The 25,577-nt window shown below is 41.4% G+C and overlaps 2 protein-coding genes across 2 annotated transcripts in view; both read right to left on the minus strand.

Moving 5' to 3' along the window:
- Positions 1-2,979: 2,979 nt before the first annotated feature.
- LOC119732009 lies at positions 2,980-18,686 on the minus strand. Its single transcript, XM_038205358.1, has 6 exons — positions 18,609-18,686; positions 11,674-11,685; positions 9,169-9,508; positions 6,141-6,252; positions 5,336-5,544; positions 2,980-4,690 (listed from the first exon to the last, which is right to left on the minus strand). The coding sequence occupies exons 2-6, from the start codon at positions 11,683-11,685 to the stop codon at positions 4,494-4,496; spliced, it is 870 nt and encodes a 289-aa protein (XP_038061286.1). The 5' UTR covers positions 18,609-18,686; the 3' UTR covers positions 2,980-4,493.
- The window catches only part of LOC119732007, a 44,369-nt gene continuing 36,284 nt past the window's right edge, over positions 17,493-25,577 (minus strand). The window contains 4 exon segments of the mRNA XM_038205357.1: positions 17,493-17,666; positions 17,668-22,367; positions 23,033-23,205; positions 23,330-23,747. Of these exon segments, the coding sequence (XP_038061285.1) occupies positions 17,640-17,666; positions 17,668-22,367; positions 23,033-23,205; positions 23,330-23,747 (5,318 nt within the window). The 3' untranslated portion in view covers positions 17,493-17,639.

Genomic DNA, 25,577 nt, shown 5'->3' on the forward strand with positions numbered 1-25,577 from the left:
AACGTAATATTTATGAAATATTCACTTCACAAGACAACAGCAGCCTCAACATCAACATGAGCTCAGACATTAAATACAAAAAAGGAAAATATTGCTACAGATTTTGCATTTGTTTGTGTCAAATTACAGCAAAGCACCAATCATAATGTTTTGAATGTGAACCATTGCTCAGGCTGGTAGATATGGTATAAAAAATGTCCAGTTACGACATTGTATTTGCTTTTATCCACGAAGTAGGACAGCATACATGTTAATGCTGTAACTGAAGCTGGATGGCAACTTATTCTGGCCATTTCAACACACCACCACCTCATAATCTACAACAGGAAATAGAAGCAAAAGGAGAAATCATCCAATTTCGGTTAAAAAAAAATAACCGTAGGGCCTTTGGTTATTAATTGAAGAGCAAACATTGTTGAGCATGATTTCTAGCTAAAATACGTGTTTCGCTGGAAGTGGACACTCTGCAAACCGAGTGTGTGTTGACTACTAGTTTCAATTTCATCAGATCGGACACGGTTTGCTGACAAATTCCCGACCTTTGAAGTGACTTTTCATTTATTTAAAGGTGCCTCCATTATTTACTGCATTGATGGAGTGAATTTCGAGAAATGCTTTACGTTACCAAGTGTGTGTCACTCACAAAAAGCACTTGAATATATAAAAGGTTACAACATTTGGTTAAACACGCAAACCATGTAACCACGTTATAAGAAATAGGTATCAGTACCATTTTGTGTAGTACGGGTAGTGTAAAAACGTGTCCATGGAGGGGGGGGGGGGATAACACCCCCAAAACTTTCCCTGACGTTGCCAATACAAAAAGGTGGTGGGGGGAGGAACAACATTTCTTTTACAGAATTCCTAGAGGGCAAAAGGGTGGACATTAAACTACTGTTACTTCAACTTCCGACTACCTAACCCCCATTTAATAAAACTTTATCACTGACTGCTTGTTCTAAAAGCGCTTCACTTCAAATACATTATATTAATGTGGCTTTGAAGTATGCTCAAAAATTCTTTAAACAAATTATTTCAATTTTTTATTAAAGTTGAACAAAGATATTGACTGAAGGGGGCGGGGGGGTGAACCAACAACCTCCGGATTGCCGTTCCGGCGCGCTACCAACTGAGCTAGCCAGCCCTATGTTGGCGGTTCCCCATTTTATCAATGTCTTTGTTCAAGGGGCGCTACTCAGAAACCATAAACCTATATATGCCATGTAGCCAGGTATAACGCCCAAAATCAGATGCTAGCAACATCAGCAATGCTGCAAACCTAGGGAAATTATTTCCAAACTTTTCAGATTGGTACTTACTCTTTAACTTCTAATGCCCAACAGGTGTACATAAGTGACTCAAATATCAAAACTGATACTTCGGTTTGTAATTGGTCTGTTCCGAATTTACAATTAAAAACAAACAAACACATAGTAAACATATTTACATACAAACAAAATGTCACATACTGATATTTTAACTGAATCTATAAAGCTCTAAACGTAAACTAGTCAACTTAAGATGCAAACATATTTTATAAAGTATCACAAATCTAGTGTCTTGCACTGTGTAGAAGTGCACCCTTTATCGAAAAGAAAACTAAACACCACCAACAAATTAGGGTACTTTGCCTGCATGCAACAATGCTGAAATGTTACAGTACACAAGAACAAGCTCTTACCTAATTTCACAGCTCTGCTTACCAGAAGTTAAGGATCTTGCTTACTATGGGTAAATAGCTTGTGGTAATATAGTAAATGGTTAACAGAGTCCAATATCATGCTAAGCAGAAAAAAAAGTGAGCAGATATATACCTCATACATATTCATGATGGAGAGCTGAATTCTCATTGGTCCATTCACCATCACATGTCATTTGCTAGTTTTGCTATTTTACCAAGTGTGCACGCAGGAATTCCCGCACAGCATAAATACACACGTGTAGTTGACCACCGAGAGATCCCCCCCCCCCCAAAAAAAAATTACACTTTTTCAAAGGCAGATTTCTCAAAATTGGGAGACATGTTGTAATTCTTTTAAAATAGTCCTAAATTAAAACGGCATGGTGAAAACGGCATTGAAAATAAAGCTCAAGATCAGAAATAGTAGCCATTTAAGGAAAATGGTCAAAACCTAATTTGTCCACACATAAGTCATTGGTAGTCAAGCATGTTTCATAAATTGGTACACGCTGGTCTACGCAGTCTGGTACATCTGCAGTTCTTTGTGCATGCAGTGCTATAGTGTTGACCATATCTCATAGACTTGCGTGTGGACAAACTGGTTTTTGACCATCTTTCTTTAAACCAGTGCCATTTCTAAATATAGGCTTTATTTTCAGCACTGTTTTCACCATATTCCACAAAGATGCTGTAGTTAATAGGTATGTCTTCAAACAATTCTAAAATGTCTCCCCAATTCCGAGAAATCTACGTCTGAACAAAATGTAAATTGTTTTTGGACTATTCTGTCGCACATTGTTTTATACTACACATGCGCTTTATGAAGCAATGTGGAACTAGCGCACAGGGGTAGTGCACACATGCTAACATCACCCTAGCTACAAGGAATGAAGAGATGGCAGCCCACGCACAACATTTCACCGTAAGGCCAAAAAAAAAATAATCGGTCTCTGGTCAGACCAAAGTTCCAGAATTGATGCGGCGACGTTTTTTTTTTTTTTTTTTTTTAAGCTTGGATTGTACAGACAAGGGTGGGTACTATTTTGCTTGTTTTGGTGTCCTCATGTACATTGGTGTCCTCCATAATTTGCCTTGGTGCCCTTGATCATTTGCCTTGGTGCAATTTCCCATTCCTTGGAGCTCTTTGGTAAAAGAAATTGAGGAGGTGCAGCAATAGAGGGCGCTGTTGGAGCTACCGCGGAACATATTGGAAAAAAAAAAGGTTGACGCGCATGATTTAAATCGACGCGCGCGCTGACCAGAGACCGACTACTTTTTTTTTTGGCCTAACGCGACAAAATATTAATGAATATGTATGAGGTATAGTAACACAACTATAAACATGGTTTATTTCAGGTGGATAGTTCATATTAGCTCCCCTCGGTACTGGTAAGTTGTCAATTTCCAATACCTCGGGGAGCTAATATCAACTATCCCCCCTCAAACCATGCTATATTTGTGTAATAGTGACCGAAGTGCAGAATCAATCATTAGCTACTGGCTAAGCTGACACATTTTCAGGAAGACTTCCCACTGCAATGCTTTGTGCATAGGTTGTTTCCTTACACAATCTAAAGCACAATAAGCATTGATGCGATTATTGGTTGCGAGGAAAATATTTTTTGTTTAAAAAAGGCAGCAAAATATACTATCGGTTGAAAACAGCTCAAGATGGAAAGATTGCATTAGATATTTGTAGAAATTGCATATTGCTTCGACAAAAGTGCATACTAGAACCAATCGAGTGAAAATATCAACCTCTTCATGTTTGGATAAATTGCAAACAAAACCTGCTTGTTATGTTAAGAGAAAAAACAGTCGAGACAGTATTGCATACTGGCCTAGGTCACGTTATTCACTGGTTTATACCTTGTACACATGAATGGTTAAATAGTTGGAATTCTTTGTAGTTGATGTTGGTGAAAAGATCAGGGCGTCAAGAACTTTGCTCTTTCTTCAACGGTTCTTAAAGGATGTTCTTCCAGCATGTCTCTAAGGGTTTTAAGCTTCTAAAACAACCTCGCTTACAAAGACTTGCCAATTATCAAACACAGTTGGAAATAGACTCATCTCGCATTAAACAAATAAGTAACTAACTGAAGCAGGATTCGAACCAGGGACTTTGAAACACCATTGATGGTTCAAATTCTGCTCCAGTCAATTACTTCTTTAACAAACTGATCCGTGAGGTCGCCGCCCACAGCGCACGCAGGAGACAACACCCACGCCACTCCAATGCCGCATATTGAACATTTGTGAGGCGTTCTGGCAAAAAGAGACAGAACTGGGCAGAGGTCAAAATGAGGGTTTGCAGGTCTTAGGAAAGAGAATAGCATTTTCCTTACAATACTGTTTGTTGCACTACAATCGGACATTCCGTTGACAACTTGTGGCTGTTTTAAGTTTGCATTACATAAAAGTAAAATTCTGAGCAAAAGGTTTTTAAAGTTTCAGGTTTTGTAGTCGTGAAAATGACAGATGCAAATTGTTTTTCCTTAAAAACACGTGTATTCACAAAAGATTTCTACTATTTCTTTAACAAATGTGAAGTACACATACCAACGATAACAAACATAAATCAATCTGAAAATCAAATCAAAAACAAAATCACCTTATTTTCTCCCTTTCATTTTTCTCCACTCAAGACTGTGCCCAGATCCATCTCATTTTGCTAGAACGCCTCACATTAGTCAGACGTTAATCACAACTGTTATTGGTCATGATATCATAGGGCAGGTTTAATAGGTTTAATAGATCAATCTATCGATCCTGTCAATTAAATAAATATCTTCGACTTGTTGATTCTGAACGGTTACTCCCTTCTGAAGTTGTCAACTGCTCTACCACGGGTCGCTGATGGCGGGTCTTGGGACTGGTCATGTACGAAGGGCTCCCTCGCTTGTTGGACTGGCTCATCGGGAAGGAGTTTGGCCAGCAGGGTCTTGATATTGTAGACATTAATGTTCCTGCCTTTGAACTGATCCAGGTCAGAATTTGAGAGGGGTAGATCTGGAAAAAAAGACAACAAAAAGTTTACAGTTGCACAAGGAAAATTAGACATAAATGTAGGAATAAACTTCTGACATAAACGTAGGAATTCCATATGGATGTTCTGGTCAGTTACTTCTGAAAAACAAACACAGGTCCAAGAAAGAATTTGACAGGGGCAGGTTGGAGTCAAAAAAATGTCAATGAAAAGAGAGATTTTTTTGTTAGAGCTGAGTAAAGACAATACGACAATTTTTTTAAACATGAGAAATCTATTTTAAAGTTCTAGTCATATGGCTGGAGAGATCAGGTTCAAGATAGAATTTGATGCCAGCAGTTCTCAATAATGCAAAACATGCAAATATGCAAACAAAGAATGATTCCGTTTTATAGTTCTATGTTAACAATTTCAAAGTTTTAAAATAATTTCAAAAACTCTAAATGGCTGGATAGTGGACAGTAGTCCTTGTATGACTTTGAACTTATTTTAACTCATTTATGTTTCAACAAAGTTTTCTAGGTAATGTTTTTCTGCTTTAGCAGCTAAAATAGACAATTTCCAACTGGTATTAGTTAGGTATTACAGAAAGCCATCAAGGTTCTCTTTTTAATGCAAATTAGAAATTCGTCTATGGAGGTTTGTCAGGCAGGTGTATTGTTACTTACCGGTGAGCCAAATACAACGGCACTGTTGGGAATTTGGCACAGCGATCCGCAACTTGTGGATGTAGTCAATCTGTTGCTTGACCGACAGGGAACCGTCCACTTGTTGGCCTGGCAACAGATGGACGAGGCCCAGGCTGCGGTATCTGCTGAGGATCCTGAGCACAGCGTTGGCTTGGTAACAGAGTTGGGAGTTGAGATGAGCTTGCTGCCTGTTTGTGGGCAAAGAAAATATTTACATCATTACGAGAGCATCGCATAATTAGGGGTTTTCAAGACCCCAGCCTTTGTCTCTGGCTACACATCCACAAGATTTTGGGCCGCAGTAGGAAGCCCATTTCGGAATCCTGAAATCTAGACAGGAATAAGCTGTGATGCCAGATTATTCCAGATGGAAAGGCCTGAAGTTGAGCCTAGGTTTCATATCAGGTAAGAAACGCAAACAAGACCCAAACTGCAATGCATACATATGGAAACATTTCATCCGAAAATATCACCGATAACCCAGACAGACGAAAACTATCTCGAAGATGATTGGTATAAACATCTGTACACTCTACAAAGCACTTGAAATTCTACTGAAATGACATTGAAAACCTGACCAATTTATACGAAGATGAGTGATTCAGCTCTGCTAGTGCTAAATTACTAAGAGAATAACCCCAAGACATAACGAGAGAATATCCAAGACACAATGACATCACACTTTTGTTTACATGTGCACTTTCCTCAGGGAGCTCGTGGCTCACATCCCCACTTGGCTACTCTTAACACAGGAGGGGCATTGGGAACCAGACTGCCACCCTACCTGACTTGATCCATTTTGACAACAATCTCGGACCCCAGTAGAATCCTCCAATGTTGCTGTCTACCCCACGATGATCTCCTCTGTAATGCCTTGCAAAGCGCCTTGAGCTCATCTGGTTCAACAAATGGACAAAAAAACAATATCAGTGTTAAAATTTTAGTTCATCACAGGTTCTCACAAGTGCTCTTGCAGTTTCTAGAAACCCTTGTTTCATTAATAACAAAATTATTTCAATAATTCTTGAAACTGTATCAGCATCCATCACTTTTCTCTTGTGGTGTGCATTTACGGGCAGTACGGGAAACTCAACCCCAGAATTTGCTCCCGCAAGTTTTTGGGAGGGCTTTAAAGATTTAAAGGTACGGTGTAAACTGCAATTTTGGCAAGCGTCACCAGTCGCGTGTTAAAAATGTGAAAGCTGTTTTGGATTTCGATGTAGCCCGGTTTTCATTTTGAAAATTCTCTACAGATGGCATTCAAGACCTGTCTTCTTCACTGTCTGAGAAGTCACTAAGTAATTGGTGACGTTGGTTATATGTACTCGATCCCGTAATCTGGATCCGGTTCCTGACAATCAGCGGTCGGGTACTCGGGCACCCGGTTCCGATGCACAGCCCAACTCTTCTCTCTTCAAATGTGGGGACTGACATCTATCTATCTATCTATCTATCTATCAGGCTACGTCCATCCGCTGTCGAATGAAGCCCTCCTCATGACGTTTCCAATCACTTCTGTTTCTGGCTGTCCTAGTCCAAGTCGCTGTTCCCATATATGTAGTTATATCATCTCTCCGTCTTTTCTTTGGTCTTCCTCTCCTTCGCTTTCCCATTCGTGGTTGCCAATCTGTTAATCTGCATGTCCATCTATTATCCTGAATTCTTGCTACATGCCCTGCCCATCTCCATTTTGCTTCGCTGACTTTCTCTATGACATCTTTCACCCCAGTTTTCTGCCGAATTACTTCATGTTTTACTCTATCTCGTAGGGATAAGTGAAGCATCTGTCTTTCCATAGCTCTCTGTGCTGTTGTGAGTTTCTGTTCAAGTTCTTTAGTTAATGACCAAGTTTCTGATCCATAAGTCATAGTGGATAGCACACACTGATTGAATAGTCTCTTCCTTAGTGATATTGGTAATTTGTTGTCTGTTAGCATGTCTTTGTGTTGACCAAATTTCATCCACCCTGCTTTGATTCTCAGCATCACCTCTTCTCTCGTGGTGTCCTCCATTTTCAGTGTCTGTCCAAGGTACTTATAGTTGTTCACCTTCTCTAGTTTCCGTCCCTCTATTTCAATGTCTTCCTGGGTCTCAAAGTTTGTCATGTACTTTGTTTTGTCTTTATGCATGGTTAAGCCAATTAGCTTGCTCTCTTTGTTTAAGCTGGATAGCTGCTCATCCATACCTTTAACAGTTGTTGAAATCATTGCCACATCATCAGGGAATCGCAGGTCTGTGAGAGGTTCTCCGTCAATATTAACACCATTATCCAAGTCCGTCTTTCTAAACACTTCCTCTATAGTTGTAGTAAATATCTTTGGAGAAAGGGTGTCGCCCTGCCTTACGCCTCTCTGGATGTTGACAGTCCTGGATACATCGTTGTCAATATAAATACGGGCAGTTGCATCAGTATAAATGTCTTCTAGAATTCGGACATATCCTTCATCAACATTCACCTTTCTCAAGGCCTCGAACATGGCAGAATGTTCGACAGAGTCGAATGCCTTCTGGTAGTCGACAAATCCTAGGCACAGTTGGAGTTGGTATTCACAAGCCTTTTCAATCAGTTGATTGATTGCATGTAGGTGGTCTGTTGTTGAGAAGCCAGCTCTGAAACCAGCTTGTTCTCTTGGTTGGTTGTCGTCGAGCGCATCTTTGATTCTGTTCTGGATTATTTTTGTGAAGAGCTTATATAGATGAGACAGAAGGCTGATTGGACGATAGTTTTTTACATCTGCTTTATCTCCTTTCTTGAACAGAAGAATCATCTTTGCTTCTTTCCATGATGTTGGTATTTTCTGGGTTTCAAATATCTGGTTGAATAGTTGGGTTAACTGTTGTAAAATCTCATCTCCTCCTTGTTTAATGATGTCGCTTGTGATTTCATCAATGCCCGGTGCTTTGTTGTCTTTCATTGAATTAAGTGCCTCTTCTACTTCTCTTTGTAGAATCGATGGAATATCTGTGTTCCTTATTGAGATACACATTATGATGCACATTTCATTTTGTCCTGTCAACTGTACTTTTAGGGTTGCTATTCTGTTGGAGTAGTTTTTCACTTCTTTCACATAGTCTTTGAATTTGCTATTGATCAGGAAGCCAATTCCTTTTGCATCTTTATCATCTTCTGTTTTTCCTCTATTGTAGAGCCAAGTTCCTCCCTTCAGTTCTGTTAGTCCTTCACCATGTATTTTGGTTTCTGATAGCCCAATTACATCCCATTTGAAACCATCCAGTTCCTCCATTAGGCTTTCCAAACTTTCATCTGTCCGTATGGTTCTCACATTATATGTACAAATATTAATCTCAGATTTAATCATTTGACCAGTTTTATTGCGTTGAACATCAGTCTTGCAGCTTCCCTGGGGCTTTGACTGCAAAACGTCATACAAAGTGTCCTCTTCAACGTGTTTTCTGGACAGTTTGCAACCATTGTTGCGCCCGTTATGGCCATGGGCTTTACGACCTCCTTTAATTGTTCCATCCATAATTATCATGAGGGTTTTCTGCCTACCCTGACGCGCTGGCAAGACGAGTTGTCAGGGTGTTGGATGGCCGCTGTTGGCTCTTAACTGAACCAGCGCCCTTAAAGATTGATCTTGTTTTTAGTTCTATCAGGGTGTCCAACCACCCTCCTCACTAGTCTAGATGGAGATGACTAGTGGGGTTGCCGGTTTAGTCGCCGACGCCCGACCCTGAAACAGGTGGTACTGGTTTACAGGTTACCAGTAGCAGGTATTTTCTCTGACCTGACCTCCTGACTGACTGACATCATGAGGCCAAAAGACCAGTGTAGAGTTAGATTTCATTACCTGGTATGCAAGTCATCAGCAGCAGTTCATCTGGTATGACTATCCCCTTGAGTGAGCTTGACGATGCCTTCTTCTGCCCCTTGGTAGGCCCTACTTCCAACCTGTCCACCGATGGACCCGAGGGTTGCTTGTAAGACGAACTCTCTGATTGTCCCCCTGAGCAGTTAAACCCTCCAGACTCTTCCTTGGTAAGTGAGGAATCCCATTCAGCTTGGATGGGTTTTCCTGTTATTGCAGACGTTGTCTCGGTATCAGAGCCATCGGTGGACAGGCAGGAGACTTTTGTGGAGAGTTGCTGGCTGTTCTGATTAGAATCCAGACCCCCAGCTGTGCCCTGAACCTGTCATAACAAGAAACAAGACAGAAAAGAAAGACATCAACTTCAATCCAGTAAAGTCAAACATTTGTGTGCGTGTAAACACTAAAGCTGTACCACAAAAGCATGAACATCGACCACCCGTAATAACAAACAACTGAAGGAAATTCACAAATTGCTGAAGACAGGGGAAAACTGATTGAAGCTGACTTTTTTCCCCCACCAAAATTTTGGCTATGAGTGGTTGGTGCCGGCTACAATAAAGGAAAGCTTCGATGTACCGCAATTAAAAGGTTAAGGTTCTATAAACCCAGGACATTATGACATCATGCTTTGTTTCAATACATATCTCCCATCCAAGCTCCCACAGAAAAGCGCATGTATGTCAACAAAGCGTGACATCACGTCTCAGGTCTACTGTAGCAAGAGTTTAAATATTACAGACTCAACTGTTCTGCAAATGGAGAAACAATCTGATCTGATATCTGGCAAGCTGGAAAGATCCTTAAAATGTGTGAACTTCTGAGCTTCAAATAACATAAAAGGCGACACAGCGTACAACAAGAAGGAAAGGCAGATGAGAAGAAGATGCAGTACATGTAAGTCAGCAAGCGACAAAGGTGCATTTGTGTGAATTGACTAAAACAATAAAAGCTAGGGATCACAGTGCAGGATACGTTCAGGAAATAAATACTTAGCAATGATTGTGCAAAATAACAAACACAGCGATTCAACAGTAAGTGAAAATACAACTTTGCCACAACAAAGAGTAAACCCGCTCATACACCATAGGTCGGCATGCACATAAAACTATCAAAATATGTAGTGTTACAAAAATTTCACGTTACATAAAATAACTTTATTTTCACCTGCATATGGCCAATAATAAGCTGTTAGTAAAACAAAAAAGAAATCAATCAGGTATTTTTGTTAAGCGTGAGGAACTTATTTAGGGTAAGGGTTACTGGTCTAACATATCATAAATCACAGCAGCCAACAAAACATCTGCTTCCAAAGGTAAGTCCTAAATTTTATGTCAGATGTTGGAAATTCAGTTCATCTTCCAGGTGGAGACATTCCTTAATTTGAAAGATCAGATGGGCCAATGGAAACAGACGTTCAGTGCTCTTACAACCAGACTGGTTTCTACCCCCTCCAGTTCAATTTCTTCAATATGTCGGAGAAAGCAGGCACCCACTTATCTCACTTTTCTCTCAGATGAACATGCGAATAGCATGGGATGAACATGCAATCAGCATGAGATGAACACGTGATCAGCATAAGATGAACATGTGATCAGCATGAGATGAACATGTGATCAGCATGACATGAACATGTGATCAGCATGAGATGAACATGTGATCAGCATGAGATGAACATGTGATCAACATGAGATGAACATGTGATCAGCATGAGATGAACATGCGATTATTATGTCATATTTACTGGCACTGGTAATTACATAAAAGCAAGCATGGTTTCAGCATGGTAAAAAATAAATAGTTTTAGGCAGTGATGTTGTGACATTTCTAGGGCTAATGCACAAAACCTTTGGCAATACAGAATCCTAGGAAACCTAATCAAAAGTTAAACATGCCACAGAAACTATGCACTCCGATTCCAACGTTAAATGTCTGATACAACAGGCATGCAACTTGGAATTTAGAAAATAACGAGGAAATGCCAAACCACACGAAACTTTGTACAGAGTTTTTCAAATTGTAATGGCATTCATGACATATGAAAAACGAGGAAATCAGGGGATCCGAGGAAAAGTTGCATGCCTGGATACAAGGATGCCTAAATGTTAATTCTGACGTCATCTTGAATTAATCAACCTCTCATACCGTACAAAAATGTCAACATTGATGACTTTCAAAAATCTAGAAGTAATGACTTTTGTAAGTGCAAAGCTAAACTAATGAAAGCAAACCAGTGGTCTTTTTTGCCTTACTTACTATGTTTACACACTGACACGCACACATTGGGATCAACATTCCAAATGCGATGCAAATGTAGTGTTTATGCAAATTAGTAAGCGAATGGTCCCCATCTCACACAAAACCACAGATCTACAGATTGCGGGGGGTTAGGGGACAGGGGAGATAAGGGAATTCTGAAAATGCTTATGGACAAAATTGGCAAACTGACACAGTTGGAAGACAATCAGATGTTATGGGTTTACTTACTACAGGAATCATCTGTGAACATGGAAATTTGGGAATAAGAAAAATGGTTACGAAATATCAAATGATTAATAATGAATGCAGGTGATTTCAGATAACACATTTTGCTTTGAAATGTTTGTTAATTACGCCTACTGCTTTAGAAAACTACTTTAATGTATTAACAAGTGAAAGATTTAATGTTTTTGTTGAAAGCTATGAAGTCATGAACGCTAATAAAGCACCACAAATCAATGAATGTATTTCCATGTCACTTAAAATTTGTTTATTCAGAACAAGTTTATAACATTGAACAGGGCAATATAATACAAACAACACGTCTTTAACACTCACTCATCAGCAGCTTTTTAAAGCGCCAACAAAACATACTCACCACTACTACGCAAACGCCAACTTTGCAAAACTTTAATTTCAAAATTATAAAAATGAGGTAGAAATGTAAATACATGTGTTACAAAATGCTATGATCATTAAAATCACTCAAATTATCCTCAGTCGTCTTCAATAAAACCACAGCACCTGTTCATCATCACATTTTTAAGGCCAACTTCTCAGTGGTAGACTGTTTAATCTGGAAGAACGATTTTACAAAGACTAAAACATTCGGAAGTTGTCAAAGAAAATCGTGATTTCAAATTGAACACAGAGAAAGATTAAACACATTTTGAAAACATTATTTTTTCAAAAGCAATGTGCATATATCAAGGTACACAAGGATACATCCATTGAGGAACAACCAATCTTCCTCTTCTTGCGTGTGAAATCAAAACAAAGAAGTAGTTAAATCTCTGGGTGCTTGCTGAGAAGCCACACTCGAGTTGCTGCATCAACCATCAATGGTACGGTACTTCCAGCAGACTTTGTGACTCTGCGTGTGTTGTGTGCGCACAAAATTGATACACCATTTAAGAAAACTGGCAGAAATGTTACATTACTCCAACTTTTGCCAACCGACCAAAAATGAAAAGCACGTTTATCAGGTAAAATCTCGCACAGCAAAGCAGGCTTGATATCCTCATTTATACGCAAGTGCCAAGTTCAGCCCCTTATGGAATTAATACAAACCCCAGGAATATGTGATGATTATTGTTGAGACTTGATGAAGTCCTGGAGATTTTTTCGGAACAGGTTATTCCCGTCAGAGGAAAGATGAAACCCATCGGAGTTGAATAATTTGAGGTCTTTCCAAACAAACTGCGGATGGTCCAGAACGGATACCCCTAAAAGCCTCCCTCGAGATCGTGACCACCTATTGACTGTTCGCCTCTTCTTCTCGACCGGAGACTGAGAGTTGGCACCGAAATCAAACATCCTGGGAAGGATCAGTGACCACACCAACTTGGTCTTTGGAAGCCTTTCCACGCACTCCCCCATGAACAATGTGACGATGTGCCTGACGGAAAATTGGTCAAGTTCCATCAGGTCGTTTGTTCCCAGGTGAACGATGAGAAGCTCAGGAGATGGTCCACTGTCGGACAATTCCGTCAGCAAGTTATGAACGTCTCTGAGCTTGGCCTCATTCTTGCCCTTCCAGTGAACCGACATTTTGCAGTCCAGGGCATGTTGGGCACTGTGCACTATGTCGTCGCCGACAATCCATACCACACCTGGACAGAGGTAGGAAATATTAGATTGCTTTAGATGGAATTTCTCATCAGGGAAAGTTTTGACAGTAAAGAACAAAACCTAGTATTAAAAGGAAAGGTAGGATGTCAAGCTTGATTCTCTTGACTTACAGAAATGTGTCTATACCAAACTAGTCCTCTTATTTCTTTATCTTTGCTCAAATAAGTACATAGATGTCACATGACTACATTTCTAAATTGCTTTGCAAGGTACATGTACTGCTCATAGCACACAAAGACTACAACAAACAACCCAAAAATCCCCAAACACCCTTGCTTATGAATTTTTTGTTCCTGGCAACTTATGCCTTACCGTCTCTTCAATTTCAGCTTTCACTTACCACTTACATGTAACAGACCCATCAGAATAAAAAAAAAACAACCAAAGTTTGACGCCAACTCAACCAAACAGGATCAAACAGATTTGTCTTTAGTTCATTGCTCAGTGCAAGGAAATCTACCGCTAACTTTTCTAATCACCCTCTTCTAAACAGACGGAGACTTGAAATGAGCCAGCATGAATATGATATGGATTGAGCAGGTACAACTACATGTCCATTAACTTTTGCATGGATTTTATGAATGTTTGAAGGAAAGGCTTTAGATTAAAAATGTGCACATCTCACCTTCTTTGATGCTAGACGAGCTAACTACTGTAGGAGTGTGTCTGGATCTATCCACGGGGTTAGCTCGTGATTGCGATTTATCTGCAAATTGGACGGAGAATCAACTGACTCATCGCAAAACCACTTAAGGCATGCAAGGCTTATAAATAGATGGACTTGTATTTTGGCCGCGCAGATGCATGCGAGTTAGTCTAGGGAGGGGCTTTGTCAAGTGTTTTCAGGACGACAGGTGTTCAAAAGCTGTGGTGTTGAACAGCTGCTCCATTATAAGCTAGCGCTTGGCAAGGATGGCAATCTCTTGGAATTGCAGAAATCACTTGGAGAACTACAGCATTTCATTTTAAACAACCTACATCAACCAACCTGCAAGTAATCCATCAAAATCCACACTACAGTTTGCTGTGTTTTGATGGATTCTATATTACAGGATTATCTATTACTTTAGACAAGGCTTAATGTACCAATTTAGTGTAAACTACATGCTGTTGTCTTTTCGCATAGTGTGGGATTTACAAATTCGGAATGGTTACTTGCTAAAATACCAAAGGAATTGGGCTACAATCATGAATGTGATGCTATTAAACTATGAGTCGTTTGTCGGGACTTTTTATGTGGAGATACAGGCCAAAATAGGGCCACTTCATCACATCACTTCATCACATCTCTTTGTGTTCCGACTTCCATAATTTTTGAACTAAAGATGGTATCAGCATGCGGTTTTCACAGCAGTAATGCTGAGATTGTGCTCATTTGAAATCTGTCATAACATTTTTTTTTTTACCAAGGTCGACAAACGACTCATGTAGCTTGATCACATCACATGTATGTATAGACGTAATAAATGCGAGATAGTTGTTGAAGCCATAGCAGTTTCCACAATGTCAAAACATTGCACGGAACCACAGCAGGAATATAATAAAATGCCTGGTGTTGCTGCTTCCTCTATCTCCAAACAGCTCATGGAAACAAGCAACGTTACGTCTTACATATTTAGCACTCCATAGGTTCCTTGTGAAAAAAACCTGCAAGGCAAATATGTTATGCGTAAACGAGAAGTGTTAATCAACAGAGGTTTATAAAGTGCAAGGGTGCAGATATGAAATTAACAGTGTAAGTGATAGTTATGCTAATAATTATGAACAATGCGAAGGTACAAAGATTTGTATAGGCCTGAAAGCAATCAACCTCATGCAGGGCCAACAGTGTATTGTGCTGACAAGAACAGGTGGACCATTTACCTCAGAGTGGCATGTATTAACGGGGGAGTCTTGATCCACTGGGTGTACTTTGGGACTGGCCAAGATTCTGGGACGCTTGCTGGGAACGCCTCCAGGGGGCCAGTCATCTTGTCTACGCTTTGGTCTGGGGGAGGAGCTAGGATCTTGATTTGGATCCAGAGTCCCTGACAGATAGGCAGATGCCCACGGCGTGCCCAGAATGCTCTCAGCTGTACCGGTAGGGTTTACAGTTACACAATGTAGTCTTCCCTTTGTCAAGGGGATTGCTTCAAGGGGTTGGTTCGGCAGTTCAGAACAATCCAAACTGGAATCCTGATGACATTTGTTCATATCCTTTTTGATTCTGGATTGAACAACTTTTGGACCTCTTGGATAATCATCAGAACAAGACAAGAACTGCTTTTGTTTTGGGAGACTGGAATCGACTTTATCTCTCAATTTGGTGGCAGTAATTGCAATCTCTCCTGGAAGTTGCTTGAAGTCTGCTGAACGACCTGATTTGGAACTCTGAGAGGATCTTGAAGAAGAATTTGCTATCTTGCCAGACGCACGCATCACCCTCTCACTACCCCCGCCTGGCTCTGTTGTTCCCCTTGCCGACTTTGGAGGACTTTGGCTAATTCCATCTTGTAATGGGAGCGCATCAGTCCTATACTGAGTAGCTGTGTCAGACGTCAATTTTTTTTCTGATCTGGAAAACACTGTATCATCCTCTGAGAGAGATTGTGCCCTGTTGGGCTTCGTGGGTCGGACCTCACTTAGAAACTGTTCAGGCATCAGTAAATGGCTCCTGTCGTGTCTGTTCCAAGGCTTTTTCATCTTCCCTTCAGATTGCAAAGATTTTGACCTTGGATGTCTTACCGTTTGTTCAGCATCATGATCATCTGTTGAAGGTGGCTGGTTCAGATGTTTGTAGTCAACAGTTCCACGGGATACTGATGATGGCTGTGTTGAACTTGTAAGATCTCTACCCCTTGCTTGTGGCTTTTCCAGACTGAAGTCATCAAGCAGATGTCCAGGTATAACTTTGCATCCGTAAGGGCTACCATCAGACCGACTTAGTGGTTTCCTTTTTGGTGTGTTCACTTTCAGTTCTCCTTTGCCAAGAACAGAACTTGCTATTGGACTTTCACTGCCGGACACATCAATCCTATTAGAACTACGGGAAGACTGTTCTATGTTACTAGTAGCTTCCTGTTGACCACGATCATAGATTTGGCTTAATACTGATTGATCCTCAGAACTGAGATTTTTGGAAACAATCTGAACAACTCGAGAAGGGGTAAGAGGAGAACTGTGTTCATCTGTGGCTGCCTGACCCTTCAGAGGGGACGTAGCTGTCTTGATATGATACGCTCTTAATGACGGCTCACAGCTTGACGATCTGAGTATGGAAGTCTTTTGAAGCTCTCTAGGAGTACTCACAGTTCCGCTCATGCACACTCCTGGTTGCTTGTTTGCCTCTTCTAAGTGGGGAGGTGTCCTAAGATTGGAGCTCATCTCAGCTCTGTACTGTGATCCTGAACCAAGCTTAGCAAGGATTGGTGGTCTTGATGGAGACAGCAGATCTTCCGTTGGTACAAATGTTACCACTTGTTGGAATGGCCTTGTTGAATTATCACTAGTATGCTGGTCACTACATGTGGATTTGGACTTCATACGTGACACAGGCATTAGAACACGGCCTGAGCCGGTTTTGCTTCTTTCGGTGTCATATGCATGGGTACTGTGATCTTCATCTCTAGCTGTTTGTGATGGAAGGGATGCTTCATTCAAGATTCGACCTGAAACGGTTGCAGCTTTGGCAGGGCTTAAAAGCTTAGGCTCTACAGGTTTTGAACGTTGGTAGACTGATGCATTGCCTCCAGGTACAGAACTTGATGTGATACCAGATTTTCCAGGTAAGCAACGCATGTCTGTGTTGAGTTTTTTGTTCAGGAGTACAATCCTAATGTCCCCCCTTTTAGCAGGACAGTTCACAACCGAGTTGCTTTGGGAATCATCTGAATCTGCATCTGTAAACACCTCAGCTAAAGTCGGTTTTGACTTCTGTCTTGTGGTCGTTTTCAAGGGTTTCACTGGGGAACGTGTTTTGGAAAACGTTGGTGGATTTCTCTGCTTTTTCAAGCTCACTCCGTCATCAAGAAAGGTATTCATAATGCCCCTATCTACACCATGTGGTTGGTAGCTGAATGACTCACTGGATCTGTCAACATCCTTCCTTCCCATTTGAGGCCAGCTCTCACTAGATTTCTCAGTTGGTGAACAAGTTTCAAACACCGAACTACCTTTGCTAGAGTCTAATTTACTTCTTAGGGCAACTTTTTGGATGCCTTCAACCAGTTCCGATGTTTGGACTTCAGTCTCTTTTGACACATCCTCATCATTTTTGCTTGCAACAAATGGCTCCTTAGTTGGCATAGACGTAGGGGAATCAGCAACTGGTTTCTGGATTTGCCTCCCAATCTCAAGGAAACTCTTCATAAAACCATATTCAACACCCCAAGGGAGAAAACTTTTGGACTCTTTTGGTAATTTATCATTTTCACCCTGCTCCTCATTTCTCCTTCCATTTTGAGACACAGAGAAGGTACCTCTTCCGTCAAGAACACCATCCAATGTTTTAGACACCGTTTCAGAAGAAACATCATCCTGCTGTTGCTCCAGCATACTAACATTATCAAGATAAGTCTGTTTTCCTTTGTCCGTCTCAGAAACATTTGGCAAAAACCCTTTCTTGATATCTTTCAACTCACTAAACCAGACACTGTTGCTGTTAGCCTGATCAGTCACACAAGATTCTGAAAGTTGTGGAATACAAGCTTGAGATTCAGACAACTTCAAGTTATCAAGGGGATTAATTTGAGTTCCAACCATAGCTCCCTCAGCTGGTTCAAACAAGTTTCCAGGACTTTCTCGTCTACATCCGTTAGTAGCTTCAAACATCCCTGGTTTTAAGGGAGAGGAGGGAACTGGAGTCAAGACACCCGAAGGTATATCTTGTTCTGCTTCTTGTAAGCCATCCAGGTTCAACACTGCCATAGAATCCACCGATTCCGGCTGTTTGGTAAGTTTTGAATCGCCTTGACTGACATCAGCTTCAAAACTCTTACCCTGAATCGTATCTGTCATCAAGTCTTTGTCAATTCCTGTTAACCTTACTTTCACACCTGCAAAGACACTATCTTCAGTTATTAGATCTTCTGCAATGCTTGTTTTGGATTTTGCAACAGAATTTGCGGTGGGAGCAATGTCAGTTTTATTAGGGATCTCACGATTAGTCTTATCAGTAACATCTACTGCAGGAGCACTGACACTAGTTAGATCAACAGGATAGGTGGACATTAATTGGGTTGAGAAATATACTTGAGAGTGGTAAACATGGAAATTTGAGAGAGAGTAAGTGTAAGAAGCTGCATTGGTATTCAGAGTAGAATAAGAGTGCCTACCTTCACTGTCCAAGCCTGGCACTGGCGGCTGCTGTCTTATTTGCAGGTTAAGTCTTGGTCCCATATTACAAGCACCAGGTCCCATGGTGTATGCTCCAGGAGCCATGCCATTTGGTCCAGGTCCCATGTTTGGTCCAGGTCCCATGTTTGGTCCAGGTCCCATGTTTGGTCCAGTTCCCATGTTTGGTCCGACACCCATGCAATTTACACCAGGCCCCATGTTGTTAGATCCTGGGGCCATATTGTTGGGGCCATATCCCATGTTATTTGGCCCTGAACTGTAAAGTCCAGCTCCATAGTAGTTAGCTCCAGCTCCCATGTTGTTTTGGCCAGGTCCCATGTTGGTAGGTCCAGGCATCATATTGGCTGGCCCATTATCCATGTTGTTTGGTACAGTTCCCATGTTGTTAGGTCCAGAGGCCATGTTGTTAGGTCCGGGTCCCACAATGTTAGGTCCAGGTCCCACAATGTTAGGTGTAGGTCCCACAGTGTTAGGTCCAGGTATCATAGTGTTAGGTCCAGGTCCCACAGTGTTAGGTGAAGGTCCCATAGTGTTAGGTCCAGGTCCCACAGTGTTAGGTGTAGGTCCCATAGTGTTATGTCCAGGTACCCGTATCATAGTGTTAGGCCCAGGCATCATAGCGTTAGGTCTAGGTCCCATGGTATTAGGTCCATTTCCCATACTGTATTGACCAAGTCCTGAGTTGTTTGATCCCGTGATGACTGGACCAGGCCCCGGATTATTTGATCCTGGTCCAATGATTGTTGATCCTGGTCCGTTGTTGGTCTGTGAAGGTCCAATATTGGTGGTCCCAGGTCCTGTATTAGAAAGGCCAGGCCCCGTGTTGGCACTCACAGATGTCACACTGTTGGACCAAGGTCCTGAGCTTGAAGAAGCAGGTCCCATATTGACTGGTCCTTGTACAGATGCAATACCGTATCCATACCCAGCATACTGTTGTTGAACACTATTAGGATTCTGTTGAGAACCCGTTGGGAAACTTGTTGGAACGTGTTGCTGCATGTAGCCTGCACTATTCTGCTGCTGCTGCTGCATGCTTGGGTTGCTGGGATGCTGCTGGAAGTAGCCCTGATAGGCTGCACCATTGGAGTTGTACGGCGCAGTAACTTGGAACCCTTGAGATTGAGCATTCATTGTGTTCATGCCATGTTGCATGTGCCCTTGCTGATTGTATGGATGCTGATACTGAGCAGGCTGAGAAGCAAATCCTTGCTTCAATTGGCTCTTTTGCCAGGTACTTCCAGATGCAGTCTTGGAGCTTGTGATACTGGTGGAAGAACCCTTGGAGATGGATGATGCATGACTTGTAGTGCGATTCAGAAGGGTAGGGATTGTTCCAGTGCCACTTGTCTCCTTTTTCCTGGAAGCTTTGTCATCACCTAGCAGCTTTGCACACAATTCTTCCACGGCCCGTTCTTCAGAACTGCTGAGTTTATGTTCCTTGCTTTCATCTGTCTTGACATCTGACGTGTCCTCCTTAATATCCACATCTTTGGCATCATCTGAAGTTGTCTCAAGGTCTGCTTGTGTCGAAGACATTTCAGCAGAAGCTTCTTCTGGAGAAGCCTTAGGTTTTTCTACTTTTACCCAAGTAGCTTTCATAGTCTTACGTTGCTTGGTCGGTCGTTTACCCCAAAGCTTCATTTTGAACTTGCCCCATTTACCGCTGTCTGGGGTGGCATGTGGAGAGGAACTGGCACTTTTCATCTCAGGTGATGATGGAGATCTTGCTGTTTCTGTCAACTTTTTCTTTTTGGGTATGTGTTGGACCTCGTTCTCCTTTTCAACCACTTTGGGCATTATATCAGGTTCCATCTTTGAAGGTAAAGGTGAAGGTAATCTCTCCTGCACAAGTTCTGCAATCTCAATTTCTCTCTTTAATTTATCCTCAGATGACATCTCAGATAAGTTATTGTTCTGGTTGTGGTTAGTTTCAGGTTCAGGAGGAGTTGGGTTTTTACATGTTCTATCAGAAGCACCACTTTCGTCAGGTCTTCTAGAGTTGGGTTCCCTGGAGTTCCCTTTCGCTTTACATGCCTGAGCACGAGCAGTTGTTAACATCTGCTGGATTCTGCTCAGAAGATCAGTGTTCGAGGAGAAGACCAAACTTTCAGACTCTGCTTTGGCTTCTTTCTGCTTTGGTCTGGAATGTTCAACTGCGCTGAGACACACATCCTCGACTCGTCTGTGAAAGTCCTCTTGAAGTCCTGAAATCATTTCATCCACCGGGCTACACTTTTTGAGTGGCTTCTTTGGTGATTTCCCATTTATCTGAGGACCGGTCATCTTTGCAAGCTTTGCTAACTTTGGGAGGTGCTTTGATACACAGGATGAGACTTTGATTTGTTCTTCATTTGGCAGTCTAGGTGACCTCAAGCAGGCAGTAAGCTTTGATGTAATATCTGATAGAACATCATTGGTTGTTTGGGTAGTCAGGTCCTTCCCATTAAGTTCTCCATTCTGCAGTTGTTTCCTGTTTCTGCGAGGATCAGTGGGTGCAGCTTCATCTATACGTAGAGGATCTGGCAGGTTGAGTTTACGCAGCTCTGACCAAAACGCATCCAGTTCGTACTTGACGGATTGGAGTCGCCGATAAACTGAATTTGGCGACAGCTTGTTAAGGTGTTCCTTGATGTTCGTCTGCTCTGATGTGGTGTTCTCTACTGCATCTGCCGCAATGTTGAAAATGGAATCCTCCAGCTCAAGTTGAGCAATGGTTATCAAGGTTTCAAGGCTCATCTCTGGCGGCTCTGCCGCTCTGGCATCACCTTCATCAACTGTGAGTTGTCTGTCATGCGACACACCATCTTCTGTTGGTCCACTGGGTATCACTTCTCGTGTGTCATCTCTTGGAACAGTGATAACAAGGTTTGGCTGGGAAGCTAGGATATTAGATGCATTTGATGATAAGGCACTGGACAGGGACAAGCTCTGTGGAGTTTCATCAGAACCTGCATGGTCAACAACAACCCTCAAATCCGTGTCGTTACTGATTTTCGATTTTAAGAACGGCTCCTCTGAAAGTAAAGCATAATCAACTGAGGTTTCACCGGTTTCATGGGCATCTCTGCGATTCCAATGCGTATCATCAAAGTCAACTTTGTTACTGCCTGGCTTATCCTCATTAGTTTGCGTTTCCTCTAGCACAAGACTTCTCTCCGAGTCTCCAGTGACTGTGACTTTGATATTTTCATGCGCGGGCAGAAGTACAACTTGCCTAGATTGTGCATCGGGTTGTGCTTCATGCATCACTGAGCTTTTGGGTTGTTCTTCTTGCCGACACCCTTCAACTTCATCAGAAGCTGTTTTTTCTCTGGGATCAGCTTTCCCTTTATACTGCGACAGACTGATTTTCACCTTCTTTGATGCATCTGAAGAAGCGTCCGAGACCTGCTCGCAAGAGGGACTGCTCGATCTGGTTTCTCTGTCAACAGTAACAGGCGATGGAGGTCTTTGGGCCCCTCCTTTCAGGATCGACTTGGCTGGTCTGTTGCTCAAATTTGGAGGCTTTATGGACGAAACAGAAGCACCTGGGCTGTTCTGTGTTACTACTGGTGCATTGTTTTTGGATTCCTTCTGTGTTAATGGTGTGGTGTTGTTGGCAGAGGAGTTAACTATTGTCTGCTCAGATGTTTTGATAGGCTCCGTTTGAGGTGTCGTCAGTGGTTGTTGGTTGTGTTGCCTTCTGATTCTTGGATCACGAGCAGCATTGATAGAGAACGACACCAAACAGGATTCTACAAAGAAGGTGAAACAAACAAAGACTTGAATTTTTTTTTTTTCAACTGTGATGCCAATTTCCGGGTTTGGGAAAGAGGGAAAGCTATGCAGGTGACTTGTGAAAATGTCCATATGCCATATGTGGGCTTCTTCAGATTGTTGTCAAAACAGCTAGATTAAGAAAATAATTTGCTAATGAACATTCACTCTCATGGTTTGTTTCAATTTAACCTGAAAATCCAGTTTGCAACAGTCCAGAAATAATAAACTATAAGAAAAATAATTAAGGACACAGATAAATCCAAGTCATAACCATGATTCAGGTTAAAGTCACGTAAGGATTGAATGATATACATGTATCTTTACTTGTGTCACCTTTAACTGCACATCAACTTTAACAGTCCAAAAGTACGCAGACAATATAATTGCCAAGAATTTGTTTCCCCTGTCTGAAACACCCCATGCAAAAACCATGCACTTCCTGGATTAAACAATTAGGATTTTACATCACTGTTTATTCTTTAAGAATAAGACTGATGAAGAAATCAAGTATAAACAAGGAGCAGAATCTGATGACTTGAACCTGGGTTCTTCAAAATTCTTGAGTCAGTTTCAATGCCAGGTTTTTCGTTGTGGGCTTTCAGATTCTTCATCAATTTTTATTCTCCAACTGATGACTTACCTTTCTTAGTGACGACTGGTTGGGTCTGGACTGGATAGAAATGGCTGATTGGCACAAGGCCTGCAGGTAAACCTGTCCTGTTGTCCATCGTTGTCTTGGTATGGTCTGGTAGTGGTGGCTGTGATTGTAAATCTTGGTTGGCTGCTGATGGGATGTGTTGTGACTGGTTACCCCTGATAACGGCAAATCAGAAAACAATAGTTCTGGTCAGTCACAAGGCTCCAAGTCTCAGTTTTCATGATTTTGAGACATTGCCAACTTGCGACGAGATTAAAATCCTACTTAATAGACACTCACCCCCCTTCTGTAAACTGGTTCTTTGGACTACCACCTCCAACCCCTACCAGCCTGCTGCTGGTACCGGCGCTGGAACTGCCGCTGTTGCTGCTGTTGCATGATCTGTTGTCGCTGCTGCTGTTGCTGTTGCTGCTGTAAGAACATCTGCCGTTGCTGCTGTTGCTGCTGCCAGAACTGCTGTTGATTTGACTGTTGCTGGAACTGCCGAGCGAGCAACTGTTGGCACTGCTGGAACACCTGTTGCTCCTGCTGCTGGTGCTGCTGCCACTGCTGCTGTAGGTACTGCTGTTGCTGCGGCTGGGGAGAAAGCTGGCTTGGGTGTCTATCGAAGCGATTGTTGCCCCTCCGCCTGTTGTGATTTGGCATGTTCGCGTTGTTGGACTTGTTACGGATGATGGTTGGGATACCTCTCCTTGGACTGTATAAAGAGAAACAAGATTTATGGTCATTTCTTTGCAACATTTATACAGTGTTTGTTTTCCTACCCAAGGCAACTACATTCAGTCAATTCTTTTCCCTTTAAGAATTCAAACGACTGATTTAAGTTTGAGCTGATCTCAATGGAAGACTTTTGAGACGTTGGTGGCAGCAAACACAATGGCCCTTTTTCCATTGTTTTCGTCATATTGAGCATGCAAGCTTCAGCTTAAACATGACATAAACAATTGCAAAGGACCAGTAAGTTTGCTGCCACCAATATCTCAAAAGTCTCCTATTAAACATTGTCTGCCGATGAATGTTTCTCTTATCAAAAATGTATGTACGATGGTAGATATCACAGAATTCATAAAATTAACGGTGTTTGAATATAGACCAATCCAGGCATGCATAGGCCCCCTTCAATGGCGAACGCATTATGCTAGATATTTAGATAATCTGCTGAGGGGCACATTTACTTTGTACAATAGTATGCACAATGGGTTCTCCATTGAAGGGGGTCTCAATTTGTGTACAGTGACCACAAGCCCAGATTCGACCATAGTAAATTATTTATCCATAAACCGTCAGTAAGTTCCATGAAACATTCACAAATTTTACACAGTTAAAGTGACGTTAGTACACAAAATAGGATGGGAAATGGTGTTAGCTGAGCCTAAGCTTTTTTGCAATGGTTTTATTTTTTCACAAATAAAAGATGACAGGTAGTAATGCAATGAGTAGTTTTTATTTGTGACACTGCAAAATGTAGCAATTCTTGATCGAACTAATCTAGTTCTAACAAGTCTAATCGAACAAGTGATCTCCCAAAGCAAAAGACAACTCGTGCCAAATGCAAAAAAAAAAAAAAAAAGCTTGCACCAAAGTTTGATAAAAACCTTTCAAATTTTGGATTTTGTGGATTTTGCCAAAAAAGTTGTTAGTTCGAAACAGGACTGTCATATGCTGGAGGGTGATATAAACACTGAATGTTACTGGAAAAAGATTGGATAAAATGTACAAATAATTTTTTTTTTTTAAATACATATCAAAATACAAAGATGCAGAATATGGTTGAATAACGTGAATGGACTTGCAAGGCAATTTAATAGGAAGCTTCCTCCACGCAAAATCTTAACCTGAGGAGCAACCTTTGCATTTGAACAAAAATGGTACATCCCCCAAGAATAGCTGAAATTTACAGAACTGATGCCATTATTTACTGTAAATCAGGCATTAAACTGCATTGAGTAATGAACATATTAGAGTTAACTGTGATTTTGTGGGAACAAAGCAGGGCAAGGTGCTGATCAAATAAATCAAGCAGAAACAGAATATTTGTGCGAGTGACAGATTAGCGGTGAAGAGTGGCACACATGAACACACTGTGCCATGGCATCATAAGGCCAACAAGTCTAGATGCTGCATGCATGCATTTCATACCACAGCAGTTTGTTGTTCATTACAGGTGAAGACACAGCAACATCAGCAAGGGCCAACTGAAAGAGCTGCTTATACATCACTCAAGATTGCCAAAATGGCTGTTATTTCTGTAGCAGATTTGCTAAGTAACGTTTTCTTCCTTTGAAAATCAAGTCTGCTTGCCGGACACCACTGCTAAGCAAGAACTGGCAATAAGCTACAATTTCCTTAATATTTCATTAATTACTGTGGACATCTTTTTCATATTTGCTCATTGCTGACCATATAAAATTAAAGCCACACATTTGAACAAAAACAAATTCATGCTCACAAACTTAACTTCATCAACTTCGGAAACTGCGAAAAGCATTTTATTTCTTTTCTTGTATACAATTCTGGCAAGTAGATT

This window comes from Patiria miniata, unplaced genomic scaffold, assembly GCF_015706575.1.
Source record: "Patiria miniata isolate m_02_andy unplaced genomic scaffold, ASM1570657v1 HiC_scaffold_24, whole genome shotgun sequence".
NCBI classification, from domain to species: domain Eukaryota; kingdom Metazoa; phylum Echinodermata; class Asteroidea; order Valvatida; family Asterinidae; genus Patiria; species Patiria miniata.